This window comes from Rhinopithecus roxellana, chromosome 12 (assembly GCF_007565055.1).
Source record: "Rhinopithecus roxellana isolate Shanxi Qingling chromosome 12, ASM756505v1, whole genome shotgun sequence".
NCBI classification, from domain to species: Eukaryota; Metazoa; Chordata; class Mammalia; order Primates; family Cercopithecidae; genus Rhinopithecus; species Rhinopithecus roxellana.
Window position 1 is genome coordinate 115,114,214 of NC_044560.1, and position 27,814 is coordinate 115,142,027.

A 27,814-nucleotide genomic window follows, 5' to 3' on the forward strand; every position below is an offset into this window, starting at 1 on the left:
AAAGAAATTAAAAATTAAAATGCTACTATGAAATTCACGTGCAAGCTTTTGTGTGGACAAAGGTTCTTGGTTATCTTGGACATCCATCTAGGAGGGGAACAGCTGGGTCCTGTGGAAAGGCTTTCACTTGTTGAGGAACTGCCAGACTGCTTGCAAAGCTGTTGCATTTTCCATTCCCACCAGCAGTGAGTGAATGTTCAGTCTGCCATACTCTAATGATTATTGGTGACACTCTTTCAAGCAATGGTGTGTTGGTAATAAGAAGTCAATTAACCACGAGAGACCAGCCGCATATCCACAACAGTAACATCAGAGACACCAGCAGGTGTCTGAGAGGAGCGTTTATTTCAAGCTATCGAAGGGACTAACACTCCCACGCTTCCCGGGTGGGTAAGAGCAGGTCACTGTCCGGGGCGGCGTCCTCACTTCCAGCGGCCTCCAACGCGGCCCTTCCCTGCCCCCTTCCGGCTGTAGAAGAAGGAGGTGGTATCAGGAAGAAGGGGCCCCTCCAGTCTCTGAAATGGGCCCCAGGCCCTCAATTCAGGAAGCCCATCCCCCAAAATATTAGCCCTCCCTGCCCGGAGGAAGCCGTGTGCAAAACAGCTGTCATCTCTTTGGGGTTCTACGACTGGGGGGCAGCGGCTGGTGGCCAAAGGCCTCACTGACACGTGGGAGCTGACATTTGGGGGTGAGCGCAGGGTGTTCATGAGGGAGCTGATGAATATTTATGAGTCAGGGGCCAAGGTAGGGGGAGGAAGGGCTGGGTGATCTGGGCCTGGGTAGGTAACATGCAGGAAGGGCCGGGGGGAAGAGACAGGAAACGGGAGAAGAGGAGAAGGGAGAGGGAGAGGAGGGAGGAAGACATCAGTGGAGAAACAGAGAGAGAGATTCAGAGAAGACCCTCTCGGCTGGACGCGGTGGCTCCCGCCTGTAATCCCAGCACTTTGGGAGGCCAAGGCGGGCAGATCATGAGGTCAGGAGTTTGAGACCAGCCTGACCAACGTGGTGAAACCCCGTCTCTATTAAAAATACAAAAATTAGCCGGGCACGGTGGCGTGCACCTGTAATCGCAGCTACTGAGGAGGCTGAGGCAGGAGAATCGCTTGAACCCAGGGAGGCAGAGGTTGCAGTGAGCTGAGATCACACTGCTGCACTCTAGCCTGGGCGACAGAGAAAGACTCCGTCTCAGGAAAAAAAAAAAAAAGAGAAGACCCTCTCAACCTCAGCACCGCAGATATTTGGGCCAGATCATTCTTTGCTGTGTGGGGCCCTGTCTTGGGCATTGTAGGACGCTGAGCAGCATGCGGGTCTCTGCATTCTGGATGCCTGTGGCCCCTCTCCAGGTGCAACAGCCAAATGCCTCCTGACACTGCCCAGTGTCCTGCGGGGAATGAGACTGCCCCTCCCCTCCCCTGCCGTGGATTTAGAGGAACATAGAAAAAGGGGCTGGTTGCAGTGGCTCGGGATTACACCTGTCATCCCAGCACTTTGGGAGGCCGAGGTGGGCGGCTCACCTGTGGTCAGGAGTTCGAGACCAGCCTGATCAACATGGGGAAACCCCGTCTCTACTAAACAAATACAAAAATTAGCCGGGCGTGGTGGCGCACGCCTGTAATCCCAGCTACTCAGGGGGCTGAGACAGGAGAATCGCTTGAACCCGGGAGATGGAGGTTGCAGTGAGCTGAGATTGCACCTTTGCACTCCAGCCTGGGCAACAGAGCAAGACTCCCTCTCAAAAACTAAAAAGAAAAAAAGAAAAAGACAAAGGGACTGAGACCCAGGATTCCGAGAGCAGAGAGAGGAAGACAGAGAAGGAAGAACAAAGAGAAAGGGGCAGAAATCCAGAGGCAGTGGGGGATGGAGCCCACAGAGGGAGGAAGGAGAGGCCTGAGAGTCCGCGGGACGGTGGGGACGAGAGCAAGGGCTCGAGACAGGATCACACTCACAACTTCTGGGCATGGCTGATGCGGTTGTACAGCACGTTGATCTGTGGAAGCAGAAGACAGATGCTGGGACAGCCGGTGGGGACGTGGGGACGGGCCACCCACCCCTGCATGGAACTTGCTGGTCCCTCCCAGCCCAGCCCTACCCTCCCTCCCTGCGGAGCTGGGTCTCACCTCATATTTCTGCTGTTTCAGCTTCGCCATCAGGTCGAACTTCTCAGACTCCAGCTGGTGGATCCAGTTCGACAGCTCCTGGGCTTTCTCCCTGGTAAGGCAGGAGGGCTGTGATGGAGGGAGCCAGGCAGGCCAGGCCCTAGGCCCAGGGACGGAGAGGAACTCGGACCCAGAGAGGTTGTGGGAACCACCCAAAGCCACACAGTGAGACTGTGAGTTCAGCGTTGTCGGCACCATTTGTTAATATTTGAGGCCAAGAGTTTTACGATCTGTGCCCGCTTTCTCTGTATCCGAGCTGGAGCTCTCGCATTTCCCAAGGGGAGAGAAGGGTGTCACGGTTAAGAGACCAGGCTCGGCGGCACACGCCTGTCATCCCAGCACTTTGGGAGGCAGAGGAGGGCAGATCGCTTGAGGCCAGGAGTTCGAGACCAGCCTGGGCAACACAGAAGACCCTATCTCTGCTGAAAATAAAAAAAAATTAGCCAGGCATGGTGGCATTCCCCTGTGGTCCCGGCTATTCGGGAGGCTGAGGCGGAAGGAACCTGGGAGGTTAAAGCTGCAGTGAGCTGTGATTGCACCACTGCATTCCCGCCTGGGCAACAGGGCAAGATGCAAGAAAAGAAAGGAAAGGAGAAAGGAGACAAGAAAATGGAGAGGGGAGGGGAGAAGAGGGGAGGGGAGGGGAGGGGAGAAGAGGGGAGGGGAGGGGAGGGGAGGGGGGAAAGAAAAGGCAGAAAGAAAAGAGCAAATCCAGGCTCTGCAGTTAGAAGCCCCCGGTTCAAATCCCAGCCATGCCGTTCTCTGGTTTATGAATATGTCACTTCCTTTAGAATCCTGTTTCCTTCTCTAGAAGATATGGAAATAAAACTGTGGAAGAGATGGCTGCTTGCCTACCTGTTAGCCCTTCTCCCTTTCTTCTAGAAATAGAATCTTGTGCAATAGGCTGAGCTGAAAAACGACTCTTCCCAATCTCCCTTGCAGGTAGGGGTGGCTAATGGGACGAAACTAGGTCACTGGGTGGTGTGGGAGGCAAGTCACCCAGGTGCCGAGGCAAGAGACGGAGGGCACGGGCCGTTCCAGTATAATAAAATATATAAAATAACAAGAGTTATACTAGATATAGATCATAGGTATGATTATATATGAATATCATTAATCATTAGCTTGTAGCAATTACTCTTTATTCCAATATTATAGTAATCCTTGCTCTATAATCATAACCTAGGAAAAACCAGGCCATATGGAGATAGGAGCTGAAGGGACATGGTGAGAAGTGACCAGAAGAGGACAGTGTGAGCCCTCTGTCACGCCTGGACAGGGCCACTAGAGGGCTCCTTGGTCTAGCGGTAACGCCAGCGTCTGGGAAGACGCCCGTTGCCAAGCGGACCGGGGTCGAGCGGTAGCGTCAGTGCCAAGGAAAAGCACCTGCTACTTAGCAGACCAGGGAAAGGGAGTCTTCCTTTCCCCAGGGGGTATAGAGAAGACGCTACTCCTCCACCTCTCCTGGAAGGCCTGACATCAGTCGGGCCTGCCCGCAGTTATCCGGAGAACTAACCGTCTCCTTGTGATGCTGTGCTTCAGTGGCCACGCTCCTGGTCCGCTTTCTTTTTCTGTTTTTTTTTGAAACGGAGTCTCACTCTGTCGCCCGGGCTGGAGTGCAGTGGCCGGATCTCAGCTCGCTGCAAGCTCCACCTCCCGGATTTACGCCATTCTCCTGCCTCAGCCTCCCGAGTAGCTGGGACTACAGGCGCCCGCCTCGTCGCCCGGCTAGTTTTTTGTATGTTTTTTAGTGGAGACGGGGTTTCACCGTGTTAGCCAGGATGGTCTCGATCTCCTGACCTCGCGATCCGCCCGTCTCGGCCTCCCAAAGTGCTGGGATTACAGGCTTGAGCCACCGCGCCCGGCCTCCTAGTCCACTTTCATGTTCCATCCTGTACACCTGGCTCTGCCTTCTAGATAGCAGTAGCAAAATTAGTGAAAGTACTAAAAACCTCTGATATGAAGAAGTAACGGTGTAGGCTGTGTCCTCTCTCTCTCCTCCTCAGCTGCTAAACAGGGAAGGGCCCCCTGTACAGTGGACACGTGACTCACGTGACCTTGTCAATCACTGCAGATGGCTCATACTCCCTACTCTGCCCCCTTGTCTTGTATCCAATAAATAACAGCGCAGCCTGGCATTCGGGGCCACTACCGATCTCCACGTCTTGGTGGTAGTGGTCCCCCGGGCCCAGCTGTCTTTTCTTTCTTTGTCTTGTGTCTTTATTTCTACAATCTCTCGTCTCTGCACATGGGGAGAAAAACCCACAGACCCTGTGGGGCTGGACCCTACAGGGAGGGCTTCCAAAAAAGATCTGTGGCTCTCCTCTTACATCTTCTTTCTGCTGCTTGGATCATAAATGTGATGGCTGGAGCTCTAGCAGCTATATTGGACTATGAGTGATTTTGAGGATGGAACTATTGGGCTAAAAGTAGTCAGTGAGAAGAAAAAAATAGGAGTCTGGGTGTCTGATTTTGTAGAATTACCAAACCAGCCCTGGACTAAAACCTACCCCTTCCTTCCTTCCTTCCTGCCTTCCTTCCTGCCTTCCTTCCTGCCTTCCTGCCTGCCTTCCTGCCTGCCTGCCTTCCTGCCTGCCTTCCTGCCTGCCTGCCTTCCTGTCTTCCTTCCTGCCTTCCTTCCTGCCTTCCTTCCTGCCTTCCTTCCTGCCTTCCTTCCTGCCTTCCTTCCTGCCTGCCTTCCTGCCTGCCTTCCTGCCTGCCTGCCTTCCTTCCTGCCTTCCTTCCTTCCTGCCTGCCTTCCTTCCTGCTTGCCTGCCTTCCTGCCTTCCTGCCTCCTTCCCTCCCTCCCTCCCTCTTTCCTTTTCTTTCTTTCTTATAGGGTCTCACTTTGTCACCCAGGCTGGAGTGCAGTAACATGATCACAGCTCACTGCAGCCTCGACCTCCCAGGCTCTAGTGATCCTCCCACCTCAGTTTTTTTTTTTTTTTTTTTTTTTGAGGCGGAGTCTCTCTCTGTCGCCCGGACTGGAGTGCAGTGGCCGGATCTCAGCTCACTGCAAGCTCCGCCTCCCGGGTTCCTGCCAGTCTCCTGCCTCAGCCTCCCGAGTAGCTGGGACTACAGGCGCCCGCCACCTCGCCCGGCTAGTTTTTGTATTTTTAGTAGAGACAGGGTTTCACCGTGTTAGCCAGGATGGTCTCGATCTCCTGACCTTGTGATCCGCCCGTCTCGGCCTCCCAAAGTGCTGGGATTACAGGCTTGAGCCACCGCGCCCGGCCTTTTTTTTTTTCTTAGACAGAGTCTTGCTCTTGTCGCCCAGGCTGGAGTGCAGTGTTACGATCTTGGCTCACTGCAACCTTCGCCTCCCAGGTTCAAGTGATTCTCCTGCTTCAGCCTCCAGAGCAGCTGGGAATACAGGCGCAAGCCACCGCTCCTGGCTAATTTTTGTATTTTTAGTAGAGATGAGATTTCATCAGATTGGTCAGGCTGGTCTCGAACTCCTGACCTCAAGTGATTCGCCCACTTCAGCCTCCCAAAGTGCTGGGATTACAGGCATGAGCCACCGTGCCTGGCTGACAATACTTTACATGCATCATGTGCACAGGAAGGAGGGCCCACCACCCCTGCAGAGGGCTTCCAGGAGCCTGCGGTGCACATCTTTTCCCAACTCCACAGTCAGTGTCCTCATACAGTAGTTTAAAAGGAGCAAGGTGGAAGTATTTACACCATGGGAATGGGCATGTGCTAAATCTAGACGTTTTGCCCCCTGGAGAGCAGCTGTTAAACATTTACCATCAAGCCACATTACAGCACAGTAGCAAAGAGTATGGACTATTGCACCAGACTGCTGGGTTCGAATCCCAGCTCTTCCACTTGCTAGCTGTGCAACCCTGGAAGGGTTACCTAACCTCTCTGTGCCTCAGGCTCCTCACTATTAACACGAGGATAATAATAGTATCTACCTCACAGGGTTGTAAGCCCTCCATAGGAAGCTGCTGCTGTAATTATTATTTTTTTAAGGATGGGGTCTCACTACATTGCCCAGGCTGGTCTCCAACTCCTGGCCTCAAGCAATCCTCCCATCTCAGCCTCCCAAAGTGCTGGAATTACAGGCATGAGCCACCAGGCCCAGGCTGTAATTATTATTTCTATCTCACTGCCCTTTCACGGCTCTGTGAGGTCGATTATGTGATTACATCCTTATTCTGCCAGTGAGGAATGGGAGTCCTAGAGAAGTCAGAGAACGTGCCCAGGATCACAAAGTAGTAGACGGAGCTGGCACTGAGCCCCGGGCAGGGGCTTTTGGTGCAAGTGGCAAACCCGATCACTGTGCCACTCTGGGGTGGTTGAAGTTTCTGAGCCACAGCCCAGGCTAGAGGACAGGGATGCAGGGGGGCTCCTGAAGCAAGTCCCCGTCAGCCTGCCGTCCTGTGGCTCATCTTATCATGAGAGGCAGGCGGTCTTGGCTCTAGAGGCGAGGGACGCAGCTGGAAAACTCACCCGCATTCCTAGTTTGAATTTAGGTAAAAGGCACAGCCCATCCTGAGCTCCAGGGCACATCACAGAGTTAAAATCTCCTAAACTCGGGGGGAGGGAAGTCATCTTGTCTGGCTTCCCCAGTAACACCTGTCAGATGCTACAGGCCACAGCAGCCACGAAAAGTGGGTTCTCTATCAGTGACAGGTTTCACAGAGAAGGCAGCAGAGGCCCAGAGAGGGGAAGCCACTTGCCCAAAGTCACACAGCACGGGAGCTGAGACCCGGGGTATCTGCCCACCCAGATGTGGGTGTGAGCTCCTTTATCCCCCTGTCTCACACCCAGGCCCTTGCAGCCCCGAGCCCCCCACGGCACTTACCGGAGCTGTTCCTCCCCCATGTAGTCAATGTCCAGAGGCTTCTTACGCTCAGACAGGATGCGCAGCTTCATCTCCCGCCCTGTCTGCCGCTTACCACGCTTCTGTTCTGCCTGAGGGTTGGGGAAGGGGTACCGTAAACTGGGGGTCACATCCCACAGACCACCCCCATGTCGGGACCCACAGGTCAGATCCCACAGACCACTTCCATATTGGAACCCACAGGTCTGCACCCCAGGCCCTTCTCCTTCACACCTAGGAGTCTAGGCCCACTCCCTCCTCCCTCAGACACACAGCCCCTCCTCTCAGACTGAATTCAAGCCCCAGACCCTCTCCCATTAGGAACCAGAAGTCTGGCCCCCAGCCCCTCCTCCCTCAGACCCAGGAGTCCAGGCCCAGCCCCTCCTCCCTCAGACCCAGGAGTCCAGGCCCCCAGCCCCTCTTCCCTCAGACCCAGGAGTCCAGGACCCAGGCCCTCTTCCCTCAGACCCAGGAGTCCAGGACCCAGGCCCTCTTCCCTCAGACCCAGGAGTCCAGGCCCCCAGCCCCTCCTCCCTCAGACCCAGGAGTCCAGGACCCAGGCCCTCTTCCCTCAGACCCAGGAGTCCAGGACCCAGGCCCTCCTCCCTCAGACCCAGGAGTCCAGGCCCCAGCCCCTCCTCCCTCAGACCCAGGAGTCCAGGCCCCAGCCCCTCCTCCTCCCTCAGACCCAGGAGTCCAGGCCCCAGCCCCTCCTCCACTAGGAACCAGAGGTCTGGCCCCAAGCCTCTCCCTCCTCAGAACTTAGACCTCAGGCTCCTGCAGGCTGACTCACCTTGACCAGGTAGCCGCCGAAACGGGCCCCCATGTTGGACAGCACCTTCTTTTTCTTGGCATCATCCTCTGCCCGCTTCTTGGCCTCTTCCTCTTCCTTCCTCATCTTCTCCTCCTGTGGGAAGGAAGGGGTTAACCTCATGGCCGCCCCTCTAGGCCTGAGGGAGGAGGGTCCTGGGATGGGAAGGACGGGGGCTCAATTCAGTGCTGAGTGGAGCTGGAGCACAGGGATCAGCAGGCCGGGGAACATCAGAACCAGCAGAGACACAGGTGTCTCCTCCCAGCCCGGCCAGCTCTCCCCGTGTGGTCACCTGTAAGTTCCTTCCCCTCTCCGGGTTTTTTTTTTTTTTTTTTTGAGATGGAGTCTCACTCTGTCGCCCAGGCTGGAGTGCAGTGGCCAGATCTCGGCTCACTGAAACCTCTGCCTCCCAGGTTCAAGTGATTCTCCTGCCTCAGCCTCCTGAGTAGCTGGGACTACAGGCACCCACCAACACGTCCGGCTAATTTTTGTATTTTTAGTAGAGATTGGGTTTCACCATGTTGGCCAGGCTGGTCTCAAACTCCTGACCTCAAGTGATCTGCACACCTCGGCCTCCCAGAGTGCTGGTATTGCGTGAGCCACCACGCCTGGCCCCCTTCCTGGGTCTTAATATCCTCTCAGAAAAAAATGGAAATGAAGGAGAAGGGGAAGGAGAAATGCCTGCTTTTTCTGCATGCCTCCAACCTGAAACAGCCAATAGTGAACTTTGCTATGTGACCTCACTCCAGATGCTCAGCCTGTCTGGGCCGCAGTTGCCCTTAGTCTCAGGAGATGAGAATGTCTGTTTTAAGGGGGTCAAGGAAGGTAACTGGTGATAAGGCCAGGGACTGGGGAGATTAAAGAGGCTGATGGCTTCGAGCCTGAGGAAGGGGTTCTAGAATATTTAGCAAAGGCATTACAACATTTGAGAAACTCTTCATTGCGTGTTCCAGAAATAGTGGCTTGTCCAGGCTGAGCCCCCTCTCCTTATGGTGGACATGAGGCTTTTTGTACACCCAGTACTCCGTGCCTGAATTAATTTCCTTTCTTTTTTTGAGATGGAGTTTCCCTTTGTCACTCAGGCTGCAGTGCAGTGGTGCAATCTCTGAGCTGCTCACTGCAAACCCCACCTCCTGGGTTCAAGTGATTCTCTCCTGCCTCAGTCTCCCAAGTAACTGGGATTACAGACATGTGCCACCATGACCAGCTAATTTTTGTATTTTTAGTAGAGACAGGGTTTCACCATGTTGCCCAGGCTGGTCGCGAACTACTGGCTTCAAGTGATCCACTTGTCTCTCAAAGTCCTGGGATGACAGGCGTGAGTCACCGTGCCCAACCTTAGTTTCTTATCACTGCTATAATTTGCAAACGTAGTGGCAGAAAAACAATGCAAGCTTGTTATCTTACAGTTCTGCGGATCAGACATCTGAAGTTGGTGCCACTGGGCTGAAATCAGGTTGTGAACAGAACCAATTTTCTCTGGAGGTTCTAGGGGATAATTCATTGCCTTCCCTTTTCCAGCTGCTGCCTGCACGTCTGGGCCCATGGACCTACCTCCATCTTCAGAGGCAGCCATGTAGCATCTTCAAATCTCTCAGTATGACCCTCTAGCCTTCCTCTCATAAGGACCCTTGTGATGATCTTGCCCCTCCCCACAAATATTCCAGGACAACCGTCCCATCTCAAAATCCTTAACTTAATCACATCTGCCAAATCTCCTTCTCGGCTGGGTGACGGGCAGGTGGCTTGTGCCTGTAATCCCAGCTACCTGGGAGGCTGAGGCAGGAGGATCACTTGAGCCCAGGAGTTTGGGAACAACGTGGGCAACATAGAAAGACCCTATCTTAAATAATAATAATAATAATAATGGCCAGGCATGGTGGCTCATGCCTATAATCCCAGCACTTTGGGAGGCCAGGGGGTGGATCACCTAAGGTCAGGAGTTCGAGACCAGCCTGACCAACATGGAGAAACCCCATTTCTACTAAAAATACAAAAATTAGCCAAGCCGGATGGTGGGTGCCTGTATTCCCAGCTACTTAGGAGGCTGAGGCAAGGGAATCGCTTGAACCAGAAGGCAGAGGTTGCAGTGAGCCGAGATCACGTCACTGCACTCCAGCCTGGGTGACAGAGCAAGACTGTCTCGAAAAAAAAAAAAAAAAAAAGTAAAAAGAAGAAAATGGAGAATCCAGGCTGGGCATGGTGGCTCATGCCTGTAATCCCAGCACTTTGGGAGGCCACAGCAGGTGGATTGCTTGAACGTAGGAGTTGAAGACCAGCCTGGACAACATGGCAAAATGCTGTATCTACAAAAAATTTAAAAAAAAACGAACAAACAAAAAAACTACCCTGGCAGAGTGGCGCATGCCTGTAGTCCCAGCGATTCTGGAGGCTGAGGTGGGAAAATCGTTTGAGCCCGGGAGGTCCTAGTTGTAGTGAGCTAGGATCACACCACTGCACTTCAGCCTGGGTGACAGAGCAAGACCCTGTCTCAAAACACAATACATGCCAGGCGCGGTGCCTCACGCCTGTGATCCCAGCACTTTGGGAGGCTGAGGCAGGCGGATCACCTGAGGTCGGGAGTTTGAGACCAGCCTGACGAACATGGAGAAACCCCGTCTCTACTAAAAATATAAAATTAGCCAGGTGTGGTGGCGCAGGCCTGTAATCCCAGCTACTCAGAAGGCTGAGGCAAGAGAATTGCTTGAACCTAGGAGGCGGAGGTTGCAGTGAGCCGAGATCGCGCCATTGCACTCTAGCCTGGGTGACAAGAGTGAAACTCTGTCTCAAAATAATAATAATAATAATAATAATAGGCCGGGCGCGGTGGCTCACGCCTGTAATCCCAGCACTTTGGGAGGCTGAGGCAGGCAGATCACGAGGCCAGGAGATGGAGACCATCATGGCCAACATGGTGAAACCCTGTCTCTACTAAAAATACAAAAATTCGCCAGGCCTGATGGGGAGCACCTGTAGTCCCAGCTACTCGGGAGGATGAGGCAGGAGAATTGCTTGAACCTGGGAGGCAGAGGTTGAAGTGAGCTGAGATCACACCACTGCACTCCAGCCTGGGAGACAGAGCTCGACTCAGTTTCAAATAATAATAATAGTAATAATAATAATAATAACAAAATGGGCACCTGGCTGAAGAAGTAACATTTGGATTTCCAGGGCAGGGGAGGCACCCACCGCCAGCTTAGCCTGACGTTCGCGTTCCTTCTCAGTTCTGAAGCGCTGTTGCTCGGCTCTCTCCGACCGGCGCCGCTCCTGGGGAAGGGGGAAGAGTAAGGGGGTGCAGGGACGTACCCCCAGTCATCCCTCCCCAGAGTAGGCTAAGAGTGGAGATAAACAGGCTGGAGGGTGGCCACCGACTTGGGTGAATTCCTGAAAGCCTCAGGCTCAGCTCTGTACTAGAAGGAAAACCATTATCTGCATTTCCCAAGATGCAAGGGATCCACATGGAGAGAGGAAGACTGGGGGGAACCCAGACTCTCGGCTCACAATGCGCTCTTTCAAGGCAATCAGCTCCTCTTCCTCCTTCTTCCGCTGCTCAAAATGCACGTCGATGAGCGTCTGCAGCTCCAGCAGGTCCTTCTCCATGCGCTTGCGGTGGATGTCCTGCAGGACACACGGGGAGCCCGTCCTGGGAGACCCTGGAGAGGGCAGCAGCCTCCCAGCGTCTCCCCCATGCAGGACGGCGAACTGAACCGTTTCCCAGGACGGTGTCCAGCAGGTGGCAGCAATGCCTCGTGTTTGACACTAATCAGCTCTTCCAAAGACGGGAGTGGAGAGTGGGGACCTTTTCTCCCAGGCTGCAGTGAAATGGCTCGATCTCGGCTCACGCAACTTCCGCCTCCCGGGTTCCAGCGATTTTCCTGCCTCCGCCTCCCGAGTAGCTGGGATTACAGACGCCCGCCACCACGCCCAGCTAATTTTTGTATTTGTAGCAGAGACGGGGTTTCACCATATTGACCAGGCTGGTCTCGAACTCCTGACCTCAGCCTCCCAAAGTGCTGGGATTACAGGCGTGAGCCACCGCGCCCGGCCCGGCGCCTTTTCATGATTGGCACAAAAGCCCCTTGAAGAGTAGCAACTGTGCCTGGGGAGGGGTCTCTGACACTTACATCGAAGTCAACACGCTCCCCTTCTGGGATCTTTGGCGGGATCAAAGGAGGCACCACAGGGCGGCTGGGTGGACAGAAACAGAGAGACCATGAGTGACCCGACCTCCCTGAGCCACCTCCCACCTCCGGGATGCGCTGTCTGGTGAGGTAGCCGCCAGCCCCCTGAACATGGAGGGCCCCAACTGAGGCAGGCTGTCAGTGAAACACACAGGATCATGTTTTATGCTGATTACATGTTGAAATGATGAAAATTTATGTAACAGATTTTTAGAACTGTGCTATGAAAATTAAATTTTCCTGTTGTTGTTGAACTTTAAAAATATGCCTAGTAAGAATTTTTTTTTTTTTGGAGACGGAGGCTTGCTCTGTCTCCCAGGCTGGAGTACAATGGCGTCATCTCAGCCCACCACAATCTCCGCCTCCCAGGTTCAAGCGATTCTCCTGCCTCAGCTTCATGAGTAGTTGGGATTACAGGTGCCTGCCACCATGCCTGGGTAATTTTTGTATTTTTAGTAGAGATGGGGGTTTCACCATGCTGGCCAGGCTGGTCTTGAACTGCCGACTTCAGGCGATCTGCCTGTCTCAGCCTCCCAATGTGCTGGGATTACAGGTGTGAGCCCCCATGCCCAGCCATTTTTAAATTTTTTGTAGAGATGGTGTTTCACAGGCCAGGCGCGGTAGCTCAGGCCTGTAATCCTAACACTTTGGGAAGCCGAGGCGGGCGAATCACTTGAGATTAGGAGTTCAAAACTAGCTTGGCCATCATGATGAAACCCCATCTCTACTAAAAATACAAAAGAAAAAGAAGAAAAATTAGCTGGGCATAGTGGTGCATGCCTGTAATCCCTGCTACTCGGGAGGCTGAGGCAGGAGAATCGCTTGAACCCGGGAGGTGGAGGTCCTAAGGAAGGAGACCACTACTCCTCCTGCTGCCCTCCTCCCCCGACCTTGCCTAGTTCACAAGACAGGAGGAAAGAGAGAAAGAAACAAAAGTAAGATAAATAGCCAGACAACCTTGGCACCACCACCCGGCCCTAGGAGTTAAAAAAAGTAATAATAATAACATCAACCCCTGGCCTAAACTACTTTTATTATCTGTAAATTCCAGACACTGTATGAAAAAAGCATTGTAAAACTTTTTGTTCTGTTAGCTGATGCATGTAGCCCCCAGTCACGTGTCCCACGCTTGCTTGATTTATCGCGACCCTTTCACGTGGACCCCTTAAAGTTGTAAGCCTTTAAAAAGGCCAAGTATTTCTTTCTCGGGGAGCTCGGGTCTTAAGAGGCGAGTCTGCTGAAGCTCCCGGCGGAATAAAAAACCTCTTCCTTCTTTAATCCGGTGTCTGAGGAGTTTTGTCTGCGGCTCATCCTGCTACAGTTGCAGTGAGCCGACATCGTGCCACCGCACTCCAGCCTGGGTGACAGAGGGAGGCTCCATCTCAAAAAAAAAAAAAAAAAAAAACAAAAAAAAACCCAAATATATATATATACATATATATAAATAGATGGCGCTTCACTATGTTGTCCAGGGTGGTCTTGAACTTCTGAGCTCAAGTGATCCTCCTGCCTCAGCCTCCCAGAGTGCTGGGACTACAGGCGTGAGCCACCACGCCCGGCCTTTAGTAAGAAATTGTAAGTGATGTGTGTGTCTTGCCATCTATTCTATTGGGTGGTGCTGCTCTGAGGCTCAGCCCTCAGCCTGCTCTGATTTCCTGCCACTTCCTTGGAATTCTCTTTTCTGGGTTTCTGAGACCGCGAAGAGCGATTCCAAGATGAAGGGGACAGGACTTAGGGGTTGCTGGGCAAGGGGAAGGAGGAGGTGAGGACAACTCCCAGCGGTCTCTGGGCCAGGCAGCCAAGTGCACAGCGGGGCTGTCATCTCCATCTTGGAAAAGTTGATGAGCTCCTTCGGGGCGTCATGTGTGGGAATACAATATGGCTTACCATATTTTACAGGAATAAATACTGGCTTGCCTCCCACCCCTGGGGCTGTTCCATCCCTGTCTCCTGGCCCCCCACACCCCCGTGAGCTGCCAGGGAGCCTTCCTTTTCCCTTTTCTCATCATCAACGCCATTCACTCCAATGACTTCTGGTATCATCAACTGCTGAGGACTCGCCAAGTGTCTCTGGTCCAGACTCTCCTAAGCCCCAGACTCAAGTTAACAGGTATCTCCTGAACTTTTCCCACCTTCCCACACACAACGTCCTGATGGAGCTCACCAACTTCTCCAAGAAGGAGATGGCAGTCCCACTGTCCACTTTGTTCCCCAGCCCAGAGACCCTTCGGGGTTGCCCCCATTGCTTCCCTCCCCTTGCCCAACAATCCCCAAATCCTGTCCCTTTGCCTTGGAATCCCTGTCAGTCCATTTCCTCCCTCCATTTTTTTTTTTTTTTAATATTTTAGATGGAGTTTCACTCTTGTCACCCAGGCTGGAGTGCAATGGCACGATCTTGGCTCACTACAACCTCTGCCTTGCGGTTCAAGCGATTCTCCTGCCTCAGCCTCCCAAATAGCTGGGATTACAGGTGCCCACCACAATACCTGGCTAATTTTTTTGTATTTTTAGTAGAGACAGGATTTCACCATGTTGGCCATGCTGGTCTCAAACTCCTGACCCCAGGTAATCTGCCCCCCTCAGCCTCCCAAAGTGCTGGAATTACAGGCATGAGCCACTGCGCCCAGCCCCATTCCCCTATTTTTATTTATGTTTTAGAGACGATCTTGCTCTGTTGCCCAGGCTGGAATACCGTGGTGCAATCACAGCTCACTGCAGCCTCCAAATCCTGGGCTCAAACAATCCTCCTTCCCCAGCCTCCTGAGTAGCTGGAATCACAGGTGTGTGCCACTGTGCCCAACTAATTTTTTAAAATTTTTTGTAGGGATGCAGGGGATTTCATTTTGTTACTTAGGCTGGTCTTGAACTCCTATCCTCAAGTGATCCTCCCACCTGCCGTTATGCAGGCAGAGGGCACAGTGTGTGCGAAGGCTCAGGGGTATAAAAGCACGGCATGGCTAGAGAACCATGAAATGCTGTGTGTCTGTCAGTGGGGAAGGGAGATGCTGGAGAGGTCGGCTGGAGCCAGATGGGGAAGGCTTTGAATGCAGGCTAGTTGCTTTGACTTCGTCTTAACGGTGGTGGGGAGTTGAGGAAAGATTCTGAGCAGAGGAGGGGCGGGGTTAGCTCTGGTGTTAGAAAGGTCTCTTTGGAGTCATGGAGGAGGATGAGCCACAAGCTGGAGGCAGGGAGGCCAGAGAGGAGGCTGGGGTGATGGTAAAGGCTCAAGGGGAAGAGGGACCATTAGGTGGAAAGAAGGAAACAGACTGGCTGGCCATGGTAGCTTGTGCCTGTAATCCCAGCACTCTGGGAGGCTGAAGTGGGAAAATTGCTTTAGGATAGGAGTTCGAGACCAACCTGAGCAACATAGCAAGACCTCAGCTCTACAAAAAGGAAAAAAAAAAAAAAAGCCAGGTGTGGTGGCACATGCCTGTGGTCCCAGCTACTCGGGAGGCTGAGATGGGAGGATTGCTTGAACCCAAGATGTCTAGGCAGTGAGCCAGGATTGGGTCACTGCACTCCAGTCTGGGTAAGAGAGTGGAGACTATGACGATGATGAAGGAGAAGGAGAAGAGGAAGGGGAAGGGGAAAAAGAGGAAGAGGAGGAGGAGGAAGAAAGAGGAGAAGGGAAGAGGGAGAGGGGAAGGGGGAGGAGGGGGAGGGAGGAGCAGGAGGAGGCAGAGAAATGTTGACTGCTGTTTCAATTTCCTCCCTCCATCTCTGCCTTTCTCACACCCTATCTCTGGGGATAGAGGGAATATTTAGGAAGATGTATGATTGGGGACCCCCACCCTGTAGGATCTCACCTTGGTTTGGGGCGCTCCTCTTCTGTTGGTGGTGGGGGATACAAAGAGATAATTAGCAAGAGTTTAGAGGAGAGGGACTAGGCCCGACACACCCTGGGGAGGGACCCCCCAAGCCTCGGCCCCCAGGAGCCCAGGGAAGGACTCCAGAGTCCAGTTCTGGAGGAGGGGGATGGGGAGAAGAAAAGAGGGAAGGAAAGTCAGGGTGGCTGTAAAGGAGGAAGAGGGTCACACGCATCAGATATACATTCAGAGCTGGTGTGGGGACGCCCCACCGCCGCTGCCTGCACTCCCAGGAGTGCAAACCCCCAGACCCTTCTCTATTTATATGCCCAGAGCGCCTGCCCTCCTCCATTAAGAGCCAGCAGTGCGGGGAGGGCCAACCTCTGTCTTTATTCAGTGACCCCACAGCTCTCTCCTCAGCTCGCCCTCCACCCCCACCTCGCCCTCCACCCCCACCTTGGAGACCCTGACTCCCAGAGCTAGCCTCCTCTGCAATCCTAAATTCCAAGCCCCAACCTTTGAATGTATATGGGGGAGAAAATAACAGACAAGGTTGGAGGCGAAGATGAGGGTGACGGGGTGGTGCTTCTCCGCAAACATCCAACCCTTCTATAAAGATTCCTCCAGACTGGGGAAGAAGGCTTGGGTGTCGGTCCCTTTAAGAAGGAAGGGAAAGGGTTAAAGCCACGGCAGGGCCATTTCCCTTCCCGGCCCCGAGAGGGCGCAGGAGCTCTCAAGAGGCTTAAAGGACCGGGCCTGGGGGCGGGTTTTGGGGGCGGAGGGAGGGAAGGGTGGTCGTGGAGGTTGGGGCCCGAGGATATCGGGGGTCCCCCCGGGCCCCCGACATCGGTCTCGGGAAGCGAAGCAGCCGCGGTTACCTGGCTCTGCCGCCGGCTCCGGCTCTTCGGGGGCTGGGGAGGGGCGGGAGGAGCAGCGAGGGTGTGGGGAGCGAGGGGGGAGCGGCCACGCCCGGGCGCGGGGCGGCGGGGGAGAGAGGGAGAGACGGGAGAGGCTGTTAGAGGACCTGGAGCCGAGGCCATCGGGAGCCCCGTCCCGCCCCTCCTCCCGGGCCCAGCGTCCCCGCCCCCAGCCCCCGCCCCCCAGCTCCAGACCTGCAGAGTCCAAGACCTCACCTTCCTCCTCCTCCGCAGCCTCCTCTGGAGATGGGGGCACAGAAGAGAAGGCGTTAGGAGCTCGGGGAGGGAAGGGGGGAGTGGCCAGAGACCAGGGTTCCAGCCTCTGCTGGACCGGGGGTCCCTCTGGCCTCGGCTGCGATGGGCATGTGCCCCCTGGCGGTGCAGGGATGGCACGGGGAGACGCTCCAGACCCGGAGAGGGCGGGCGAGGGCCCGAGGGCTGAGCTGCCCCTTCCCCGCCAAGGTGCCACAAGCCTCGCCTCCCGTCCCAAGAGTTCCTGGGGGTGTCTCCATCCCATGGGGCCGCCCCACTCCCTACTCACCTTCTGGCTGCTCCCTGCGGACGGGTGTGGGGAAAGAGGAGGGAGGGGAGAGTTAGACCTGGGGTGGGAGAGCCTCTCCACCATTGCACGCCCCCAACCCTCCCAGTGCGGCACTCACTCCTCATATTCCTGCTCCTCGGTGTCCGACATCCTGGTGCGGCCTAAGGAACAGAGAGAAGAGGCCCAGTGGGGTGGGGCCCCAAGGAGGGGGCGACCTAGACTCCTGGGTCTGAGGGAGGGGGGCTGGGAGCTGAACTCCTGGGTCTGAGGGAGGAGGAGCTGGGGGCCTGGACTCCTGAGTCTGAGGGAGGAGGAGCTGGGGCCTGGACTCCTGGGTCTGGACTCCTGGGTCAGAGGGAGGATAGGGCCCCGGGTGTTGGAGGGGCGGGTCTGGACTCCTGGGTCTGAGGCAGGAGGAGCTGGGGCCTGGACACCTGGGTCTGAGGGAGGAGGGGATGGAGGCTTGGACTCCTGGATCTGAGGGAGGAGGGGCCAGGGGCTGGACTCCTGGGTCTGAGGGAGGAGGGACTGGGAGTCTGGACTCCTGGGTCTGAGGGAGGAGGGACTGGGAGTCTGGACTCCTGGGTCTGAGGGAGGAGGGGCTGGGAGTCTGCACTCCTGAGTCTGAGGGAGGAGGGGACTGGGGGTCTGGACTCCTGAGTCTGAGGGAGGAGCGGGGCTTGGGGCCTGGACTCCTGGGTCTGAGGGAGGAGGGGCTGGGGGTCTGGACTCCTGTGTCTGAGGGAGGAGCGGGGCTGGGGGCCTGGACTCCTGCGTCTGAGGAAGGAGGGCTCAGGTCTGGACTCCTGGGTCCAAGGGAGGGGGCTGGCTGTCCTAAAGCATGCATGAGGACAGACTTTGGTAGGTGTGGTCCTGGCACAGCCAGGAGGCTGCAGACCCTGCCCCCTCCACACAGCTGTCCTCTTTTGTCTTATGACAAGTCCATGGGAACCTGATCCAGTTGGGATTAGGAGGAGGCATTTGAGAAGGGACAGTGGCCTGAAGACAATAGCTGCCCCACCCCCAGGAGCTATTTCGGGGGGATGTCATAGATGGTGAAACAGAGGACATTTCCTAAGAAGGGATTTGAGGAAGGGGGGCTTCTGGGAGAATTAGTCACCCTCATCCCCTCTCCCACTCACCCCTCCCCGCTGGCTGGTTTCCTCCCCACCTGTCTCCCCTTTCACCTTCCCATACATCACGCAGGGGGGCAGGGGCATAAAGGGCACCTTCTGTCCATAGACCTCACCGTGACCCCTATATTCTTGGACCTCAAAGTCTTTGAGATTCCCTAGGCCGCAGGGTGCCTAGCCCCAAATCCCAAATCCCACAGATTCTGAGACCCCAATTTGTGATGCCCATGTCTCTGAGACCAGCAAGTCTTCACAGCTGTTCTTGATAGTCCAGATATGGGCCGGGACATCTTAAGACCACCCCCAGGTCTTGGGACCTAAATTCTGAAACCTCAAGAATATGAGACCCCCAAAATCTCGATACCGAAACTCAGAGGCCCAATTCATGATACCCAGATAATGACACTCCAGGTTCTCATGCTTTCTATCATAATACCTCAGATTCCGAGGCCTCCACTCCTAAAACCCCAGATTCTGAGACCCACCCCCAATTCCTGACACCCTCAGAGTCTGAGGCCCCAAATCCTGACACCCAGACTGTTTGACCTCCAAGTCCAGATATCCCTGACTGCTGAGATTTCCCCCAGATTCCCAGAACCCCAAGATCCTAGGAGGTTTTGTTCTGGGACACCCAAGTCCGGGCAGCCCTGGGTTCGGATCTGTGTAACCCACAAATCCCAGTATTTTCCCCTCTATCCTGAGTCCCCCTGCAGTCTGAGCCTCTCAAGTTCCCAGACTTCCAGTTGTGTGCCCCACCTAAGCTCTGCACCATTTCTCCACACCCCACATCTTCCCCACCCGCCTCCTGCCCCCTCCCGTAGGGACACAGTCTTTACAGACCACAGGGCCCCGCAGAGCCTCTTACCTAGGCTGCGTCTGAGATGCTGCGAAGCTCGTGGCTGAGCCTTGCTGAGGGCACTGAAGCTCCCGGGAGTTTATAGCTGGCCCTGGGAGGCTCAGCCCCGCCCCACAGGGAGAGGGAGGGGGAGAGAATTCCTTTGCTCAAACACAAGTCTGGGAGCTCAGAGACAGCCCGGCTGCCCCTGGCTCCAGAGTCCAAAAGCCTCCACGGGCCCCTCCCCAACCCCATGCTAACCCCATCTGCACGGCCCAGGAGCCCCGTTCCCGCCCCCACCCCACCCTCAGGTCCCATGGTGCCGCAGCTACCTCCCTTATAGCTCCCTGTGCTTTGACGTCCCCATGCCCGGCTCACAGTAGGTCCTTGGAGGACCTACTAATGACAAATGGGCTATGAGGAATGTTTCCTGTTTTCTTCTCTCTCTTCCCTCTTTCTACCGTGGTCTCTTTCTGGACCCCCGTTTCTGTTGTCTCTGTGGCTCTCCATCTGTGTATCTCTGTGTGTCTGTCTCCACTTCTTAGTCTCCCCTTCTGTCTCTGTCCATCTTTTTGTCTCCCCCTCCCCACCCCCACCCTTTTGTCTGCCACGAGGATTCCATCCTGGTGACAACAGGCACTAAAGCTGGGAAGCAGGTGTGGGGAGGGGGAGGGGGAGGGGGTGTCAATTAGGGTGAAACCTCCCCTCCCTCCCCACCTCCATTGACCTTTTTGGTGTCCCCCTCCCGCTTCCTAGCCAAGCCGTGACCTTGAGTTCTGGGTTCAAGCCGGCCCTGGAGAGCAGGCTTCCTCCCCCTCCCCGCCTCTCAGTACCTCTGCCTCTCCTGGTGGGTCTCTGTGTTTCTGTGCTTTTCCTGGGGCCTCTCGCTGGCGTCTGTCTTGGGCTCTCTCTGCATCTGTCTGTTTCTGGGCCCCTCAGTGTGTTTCTTGGCATGTGTCTCCAGGTGGTGTTGTCTCTGCATTTCTGTGGGTGTCTCTGCATGTCTGCCCCTCTCAGCGTTTGTGTCTGTGGAGGCTCACAGTTTCTCTGTGCATTTCTGTCCACCTATGACCCCATTTCTGTCTCTTTTTGGCTCTGGGTCTCTGTGTCCACGTTCACGTCTCTGTCTTTCTAGTTCTCTCCATGTCTTAGTGCCCGCAGTTCCCCCTCTGTGGCTCTCCATTTCCATATCTTACAGGGTCTCCATGTCTCTGCACCTTGCTGCGATTATACCTCTGTCTCTCTTTTCTCCTTTCTTTGCACTTCCTTCTATGCATCCGTGGTATTTTCCCCCTCTCTCTTTGGGTCTTTGTCTGGCTCCTTCTCTCTCTACTCCCAACTCAGTCTCTCTGTTGCCGGTATGTCTCTCTGCCTGTCTGTTTCTCTGTGTGTCTCTCTCTTTGAGCTTTAGTCTTGGCATCTCTGTGCACTCCACATGGGCCAGAGGTGCTGTGACAACAGAGATCAGAAGACTGATGGAATGAACTGTTTGTGGCAATAAGATACCAAATTATAAACAAGACCTAAGGCCATGCCAGGCAAGGGTTAAGTCATGCATCCCTACACTTATATAATAAACTATGTTCTAATTGCCACAAGGCTTTTCCTTTTTCTAACAGCTAAACAAGCACTGGCCTCAAGATATGCAATATTACAACAATTGCAGCCATCCATTGCCAGATGCTGACTAACTGAACCCCCTGTTCCGCAAGGCATAGCTACAGCATTAGTTGAATGAGAGACTGATTTCAGTAACTTTCTCCTGATAAGATACCACGGACCACGGACTGGTTCTGACTTTTGACAGAGGCTGTGCACTGAGTGCCTTCATATCCCTGCTTCATGTTTCCATACGAATGCATTCAATGGGATGCACTTAAATGTTAAGCCTCCACCACCATGTAAAATGCATATTTGTGGTCAGTCACGGGGGCTCACGCCTGTAATCCCAGCACTTTGGGAGGCCGAGGCGGGTGAATCACGAGGTCAGTAGTTCGAGGCCAGCCTGGCCAACATGGTGAAACCCCGTCTCTACTAAAACTACAAAAATTAGCTGGGTGTGATGGTGCATGCCTGTAATCCCAGCTACTGGAGAGGCTGAGGCAGGAGAATGGCTTGAACCCAGGAGGCGGCGGTTGCAGTGAGCTGAGATTGTGCCACTGCACTCCAGCCTGGGTGACAGAGCAAGACTCCACTTCAAAAAAAAAAAAAAAAAAAAAATGCATGTTTGCTTGTCACACGTGTGTGTCCACCTGTCCATGAATATTCATAGCTCCTTCTATAACCAGTTGAATACGTGCACGTAGCCAACCCACTCAGCGTAAATTCCTGCCTTGCCCTTCCCTCCCTTAAAGTGTCTGCTTTTGTTTTTTGGCAGGAAGCCACGCTTCCAGTTTGCAGGTTGTGATCTGCTTCTTAAGAAACAAAGCTCCCCTCTCCAAATTCATGAACCCTGGAATTCTTTTTGATAACAGAGCCAAGAGTGCTCCACATGGGAGATCCATCTGGTCCCTGACCTGCTGTATGACTTTGGGGGAGCCCTGCCCTCAGTTTTCCCATCTCTCTCCTGCCTAAGCCCTGGGTAACAGACATGGAGTCACTTTCAGCTCAGAGAGAAGCTTTATTCCTCAGGGCCCTCCTCAGGGCGGGGGCAGTAGGTAGGAAGGCTCAGCCCTCAAACTTTTTCTTGCGGCCCTCCATTCCACTCAGTGCATCGATGTTCTTGCGCCAGTCTCCCACCTCCCGGTTTTCCTGGAAGATGGCGATAGAGTCAGAGGTTAGGGTCTCTTCCTGGTCTCCAGTCTCTCAAGAATCCCTGTCTTCCCTCCAGCCTGTGGGGCCACTCTACCCTGGATGCCTGTCTAAGTGTCTAGTTCTGGAGCACTTCCCGTCTTTTCAAGATAATCCCTGCCAATTTTCCCCATACACTTCCTGTCTCCCTCATGCACTTCCTGTCCCGCTCATGTACTTCCTGTCTTCCCCCAGCACTTCCTGTCTTTCCCCATGCACTTCCTGTCCCCCATGCACTTCCTGTCCCCCATGCACTTCCTGTCTTTCCCCATGCATTTCCTGTCTCACTCACGTACTTTGTCTTTCCCCATCCACTTCCTGTCTCCCTCATGCACTTCCTATCTTTCCCCTCCACTTCCTGTCTCCTTCCTGCACTTCCTATCTTTCCCCTACACTTTCTGTCTGCCTTATGCACTTCCTGTCTCCTTCCTTCTTATTGTAGTAGTTCATCCTTATCTGCAATTTTACTTTGTGTGGTTTCAGTAAACCATGGCCCAAAAATATTAAAGGGAAAATTCCAGAAATAATTCATAAGTTTGATGGATTCTCAGGTCAATAGTAGCCTAACGCTAGGTCATAATGCCTATGTCATCCACCTCACTTCATCTCAGCACATAGGCACTGTCATTTTACATCACAAGGAAAAGAAGGGTGACTACAGGGCCATAGGATATTTTGAGAAAGAGACCAATTCATATGAGTTTTGTTATAATTGTTCTATTTTACTATTATTATTATTACTATTTGAGACAGGGTCTGGTTCCCTCACCCAAGTTGGAGTGCAATCTCGACTCACTGCAGCCTCAACTTCCTGGGCTCAAGCTATCCTCTCACCTCAGACTCCTGAGTAGCTAGGACCACAGGTGTGTGCCATCATGCCCAGCTAACTTTTTTTTTTTTTTTTTTTTTGAGATGGAGTCTCCCACGGTTGCCCGGGCTGGAGTGCAGTGGTGAGATCTCAGCTCACTGCAACCTCTGCCTCCCGGGTTCAAGCAATTCTCCTGCCTCAGCCTCCCAAGTAGCTGGGATTACAGGCATCCACCACCACACCCAGCAAATGTTTGTATTTTTACTAGAGATGGGGTTTGACTGTGTTGGCCAGGCTGGTCTCAAACTCCTGACCTCATGATCCACCTATCTTGGCCTCCCAAAGCACTGAGATTACAGGCATGAGTCACCACACCCGGCAACTTTTGTATTTTTTTTTTTTTTTGGAGACGGAGTCTCGCTGTGTCGCCCAGGCTGGAGTGCAGTGGCCGGATCTCAGCTCACTGCAAGCTCCGCCTCCCAGGTTCACGCCATTCTCCCACCTCAGCCTCCGAGTAGCTGGGACTACAGGCGCCCGCCACCACGTCCGGCTAATTTTTTGTATTTTTAGTAGAGATGGGGTTTCACCATGTTAGCCAGGATGGTCTTGATCTCCTGACCTCGTGATCCACCCGCCTTGGCCTCCCAAAGTGCTGGGATTACAGGCTTGAGCCACCGCGCCCGGCCAACTTTTGTATTTTTTATAGAGACAGGGTCTCCCCATGTTTCCCAGGCTGGTCTCGAACTCCACAGCTCAAGCAATCTGCCCGCCTCAGCATCCCAAAGTGTTGAGATTACAGGCATGAGCCACCATGCCCAGCCTTCTTTTATTATTGTTTATTGTTAATCTCTTACTGTGTCTAGTTTAGAAATGAAACTTTATCATAGGTATGTATGTTTGTATAGGAAAAAAAATTATATATAGGGTTCAGTACAATCCATGGTTTCAGGCATCCACTCCTGTCTTTCCTGTCTTCTTCTTTAAGATAGGGTCTTACTGTATTGCCCAGGCTGGAGTGCAGTGGTGCAGTCGTATCTCACTGCACCCTCGATCTCATGGGCTCAAGCGATCTTCCCGCCTCAGCCTCCTGAGAAGCTGCATGCCACCACCACGACTAATTAATTTTAAAAAGAAACTTGTAGAAATTAAAACAACATCGTGGTGGTGTGCACCTGTAGCTACTCAGGAGGCTGAGGCATGAGAATCACTTGATCCTGGGAGGCGGAGGTTGTGGTGAGCCGAGATGGCATCACTGCAATCCAGCAGCCGAGATGGTGTCATTGCACTCCAGCCTGGGCAGCAGAGACTCCATCTCAAAAAAAAAGGAAATTAAAAAAACTTTTTTTTAATCTCAAAGATTACAGGCATGAGCCCCTGCACCCAGCCCTTCATGTACCTCTTTGCTCTTGCATGGACTTCCTGTAGCCCTAATGCACTTCCTGTCTTCCTCTTGCATTTCGGAGGACCCCGTACTAGCTGCTTCTAGTCCCAACTCCAAGCACTGTCCGCCCTCAGGCTAGGCCCCAGGGTTGTTGGCACCCACAGCCCTTCCCCTCAGCATCCTCTTTCCTGGCCTTAGCCCACACTCACCTTCTCGGTGTCCTCCTTCTTCACCTGCTTGAGGTGGGCCCGCAGGTCCAGGGACTCCTTAGCCCGGGCCCCCAGCAGCGCCTGCATCATGGCGTCTGCAGAGATCCTCACTCTCCGCAGGGTGGGCCGCTTAAACTTGCCCCGAAGGTCAAAGATCTTCTGGGTCAGATCTGCGATCTGGGGGGAGGGGGCATACAGGGGCGTGGATACTCCTCTCTCCATTTCCCCCTCCCCCAACTCTTGCACCCTGCACTCCTTTTTTATTCTCCTTATCTCGTCTTCTAGTACCGAGGCCTCATCCAGTCTCTTCCCAGCTTAGGCTTCCAGGCTAAGCTTCTAATCCTGGAACTGAATCCCCCTCTTCATACGCTCCAGCCTCACCTCACAAAACCACTGGCATAACCTGGTCCGGCTACATGCACATCACAATTCCCTGGCCAATGCCTGAGCTAGTTTACCAACATGTGATGCCCTGAACATGTTCACTAACATAGTTTCTGTTTCTCAAGCCATGGCCTTCCCTGGGCTGCTCCCTCTGCCTAGGGCAGCTTTCCTTGACTCTGTTGCACTCATCATCCTGCCCCAGCCCTGCCAGGCTCACAGTTGTCCTGGGTCTCCTGGCATGTGCAGCCAAAAGCAGCTGCAAGGGGTCAGGCAGAGACCAAGTCCCAGGTATCTCACTACCCCGAAGGTACCCGAGCTGCCCATGCGTCCCACCTCCGTGATGTTCTTGGTGACTTTTGCCTCTATGTCATATCTCTCTTCATCCACCTTATCCACACGGGCATGGAGCTGTCGGCACAAGTCCTGGAGGAGGAACGTGGTGTGTGTTGTTGGGGGAAGCCTGGAGGCCTGGAGACCTGAACCCCTGGGTCTGAGGGAGGAGGGGCTCGGGGCCGGGACTCCTGGGTCTGAGTGAGGAGCAGCTGAGGGCCTGGACTCCAGGGTCTGAGTGAGGAGGAGCTGAGGGCCTGGATTCCAGGGTCTGAGGGAGGAGGGGCTGAAGGCCTGGATTCCTGGGTCTGAGGGAGGAGGGGCTGAGGCCTGGACTCCAGGGTCTGAGTGAGGAGGAGCTGAGGGCCTGGACTCCAGGGTCTGAGGGAGGAGGGGCTGGGGGCCTGGACTCCCGGGTCTGAGGGAGGAGGGGCTGGGGGCCTGGACTCCCGGGTCTGAGGGAGGAGGGGTTGGGGGCCTGGACTCCAGGGTCTGAGGGAGGAGGGGCTGAGGGCCTGGACTCCTGGGTCTGAGGGAGGAGGAGCTGAGCGCCTGGACTCCTGGGTCTGAGGGAGGAGGGGCTGGGGCCTGGACTCTTGTCTGGGATAGGAGGGCCACATGGTCCTGAAGTAGGTTGGAGCCAAGACTTCAGAGACCTGCACACAAAGGGTGTTAGGGGCCGGGAGTCCCACGAACCATATAGAATTGGGTAAGGACAGACATATTGGACGCCTGGGTCCCGAGCAAAAGAGGGGATAGGGGCTGTATTGCTGAATTCCGGGGACTAGAAACCTCGGATCCCAGGCTGGGCAGGAGTACCTGCCTTGGGAGCCGGTACCTGCAGCTCCGCGAAGCCCAGCCCGGCCAACTCCAGCGGCTGGCAGCGGGTGCTCAGAGCGCGCCCCTTCTCTCCGCGCCGCTCCTCCGCCTCTCGCTCCAGCTCCTGCTTTGCAATCTGCAGCAGCAGGGTCTGCGGAGGGGTGGGGGAGAAGCGCAGCCCACCCGGGACATCAGGATAAAGACCAGGCGTAGGGAACCGCCTCCGCCCTTCCAAATCCTCGAGTTTGGTCTCCACCGTTCCAAGGCCCCGCCCCACCCGGAGCAGGACTCTCCGATAAAGCCACGCCCCGAGCGGCCAAACCCCCGCCCACTCCCGCCCACCTACCCAGAAAGCCCCACCCACTCTCAAGCTCCGCCCCCTGAGCACGTGCCTGCTGCTTCCCTGTCCCGCCCGTCCTCACCTTCAGCTGCAATTTTCTCGAGGCGGAGATCTTAGATTTTTTCTGCCAGGGTGAGATGGAGCAAGGAAGCATCATGGAGGGGGATCCAGAGACGATGGTGGAGGGGACCTCAAGACACCCCCAGCAACCCCGGCCGGTCCAGATTTGGGCCCATCTCCAACTTGCGCCCTGAGTCTACGGCGGGCCAGCCCCTCATTCCCATCCACCAATCCGGGTCTCTGACATTGGATAGGCACTTCCCATCTATCCCTAAGTTAAGTCCAAGGGCAACGGAGCTCCGCCCACAGGTGGCTGTCACCAATCCGAGCGTGACCCTCTGCAAAACTCTGCCCCTGAAGCCTCTCCGCATAGTCCCCGCCCCCTTCGCAGCCTTGGCTCCTCCCCCACTCCCAGGGTCTGGGGTCCCTCCGGCACCTGTACTCGGCCCCCAGGAAGACCCTTCCCACCTTGGCGTGCGGCTCTGTGGCGTAAGCGCGGTAGTTGGAGGAGCGTCGTCTGATTGGGGCTGGTGCAGGCCGAGGTTCCCCAGCCTGGGTTTGGAGGAGTGGGGACCCCATCACCACCAAGACCCCACCCAGCCCTTACCGTACTGCACCCTCTGCTAGGGCTGCAGCCTCCCGCCCCAGACCCCTCACTGCAGCGCCCACCCTGGCCCTGGGGGTCCCAGCCACGCCTTAGCCCGCTGGTCTCACCACATCGCTGCTCCTGGAAGGAGAGAAACCGGGGAGGGGGGTTAGTGGTGGGCTGTGTCCTGTCTGTCTCCTAAGGGACCCCTGGAGGCCCCTCTGACCAAGAGGTCGGGGGACACCGCTTGCCCTTCCTCTGGTTCCAGGAGTCTGACTCACAAACCCGCTTCCTTTCTTCAACCAAGAGCCCCTACCCCTACCTCACAGGCCAGGGGTCCAGCCTCCCAGCTCTGACCCCTCTTAGGAACCCGAGAGGTCGCACCCAACTCCCACTGCCTTGGGGCATCACTCACTTATCCGCCATGCTGAGACTCAGGCCGGGAATGGCAGGAGGCAGGGCAAGGACAGGGGCGTTTGGAGGGTCAGTGAGGGGACCGCCCGGGTGACCTTCAGGGTCCCAGGGACCGTCAGTCTCCTCCGGGCTGCTTGAGACTCCCCGAGGACACTGAGATAAAGGGCGAGGACAGAGACTAAATATACTGTCACCTCCTCCTCCCCTGCCCACCATGCGAGATAACGGGGCACGTGAGGGGCGGGGTGGGCCCTGCTCCAGCTGGATCACCAGCCACCTTGGGGCACAGGACTCCAGACCCTCCTCCCTCTGATCCTGGAGTCCTAGACCCCTCCTCCCTCAGACCCAGAGAATGCCCGACCTCCCAGCCCCCTCCTTCCTCAGTCCTAGGACCCTGGGAGACCCGAGCCACTTCCTCAGACAAGGAGTCCAGGCCCCCAGCCTCCTCTTCCCTCAGATTCAAGAATCTGGGTCCCCAGCTC

At 54.9% G+C, this 27,814-nt stretch overlaps 2 protein-coding genes across 3 annotated transcripts; both read right to left on the bottom strand.

Moving 5' to 3' along the window:
• Positions 1 to 294: 294 nt before the first annotated feature.
• TNNT1 (troponin T1, slow skeletal type) lies at positions 295 to 19,339 on the bottom strand. 2 transcript variants are annotated; one of them, XM_030913542.1, is made up of 14 exons: positions 19,242 to 19,339; positions 17,362 to 17,404; positions 17,244 to 17,257; positions 16,919 to 16,942; positions 16,664 to 16,696; positions 15,786 to 15,807; positions 11,923 to 11,986; positions 11,300 to 11,416; positions 10,988 to 11,065; positions 7,781 to 7,894; positions 6,970 to 7,079; positions 2,118 to 2,208; positions 1,947 to 1,987; positions 295 to 468 (listed from the first exon to the last, which is right to left on the bottom strand). In XM_030913542.1, the coding sequence occupies exons 2-14, from the start codon at positions 17,391 to 17,393 to the stop codon at positions 423 to 425; spliced, it is 786 nt and encodes a 261-aa protein (XP_030769402.1). In that variant the 5' UTR covers positions 17,394 to 17,404; positions 19,242 to 19,339; the 3' UTR covers positions 295 to 422. The 2 variants fall into 2 exon arrangements, with proteins under 2 accessions (XP_030769402.1, XP_030769403.1); XM_030913543.1 differs by lacking the exon at positions 16,664 to 16,696 and having other exon boundaries at positions 19,242 to 19,338.
• A 2,472-nt stretch (positions 19,340 to 21,811) lies between these two features.
• Positions 21,812 to 27,489, bottom strand: TNNI3 (troponin I3, cardiac type). Its single transcript, XM_010379175.2, has 8 exons — positions 27,334 to 27,489; positions 27,047 to 27,059; positions 26,801 to 26,884; positions 26,355 to 26,396; positions 25,952 to 26,083; positions 25,117 to 25,206; positions 24,400 to 24,576; positions 21,812 to 21,962 (listed from the first exon to the last, which is right to left on the bottom strand). The coding sequence occupies exons 1-8, from the start codon at positions 27,342 to 27,344 to the stop codon at positions 21,879 to 21,881; spliced, it is 633 nt and encodes a 210-aa protein (XP_010377477.1). The 5' UTR covers positions 27,345 to 27,489; the 3' UTR covers positions 21,812 to 21,878.
• Positions 27,490 to 27,814: the final 325 nt, after the last annotated feature.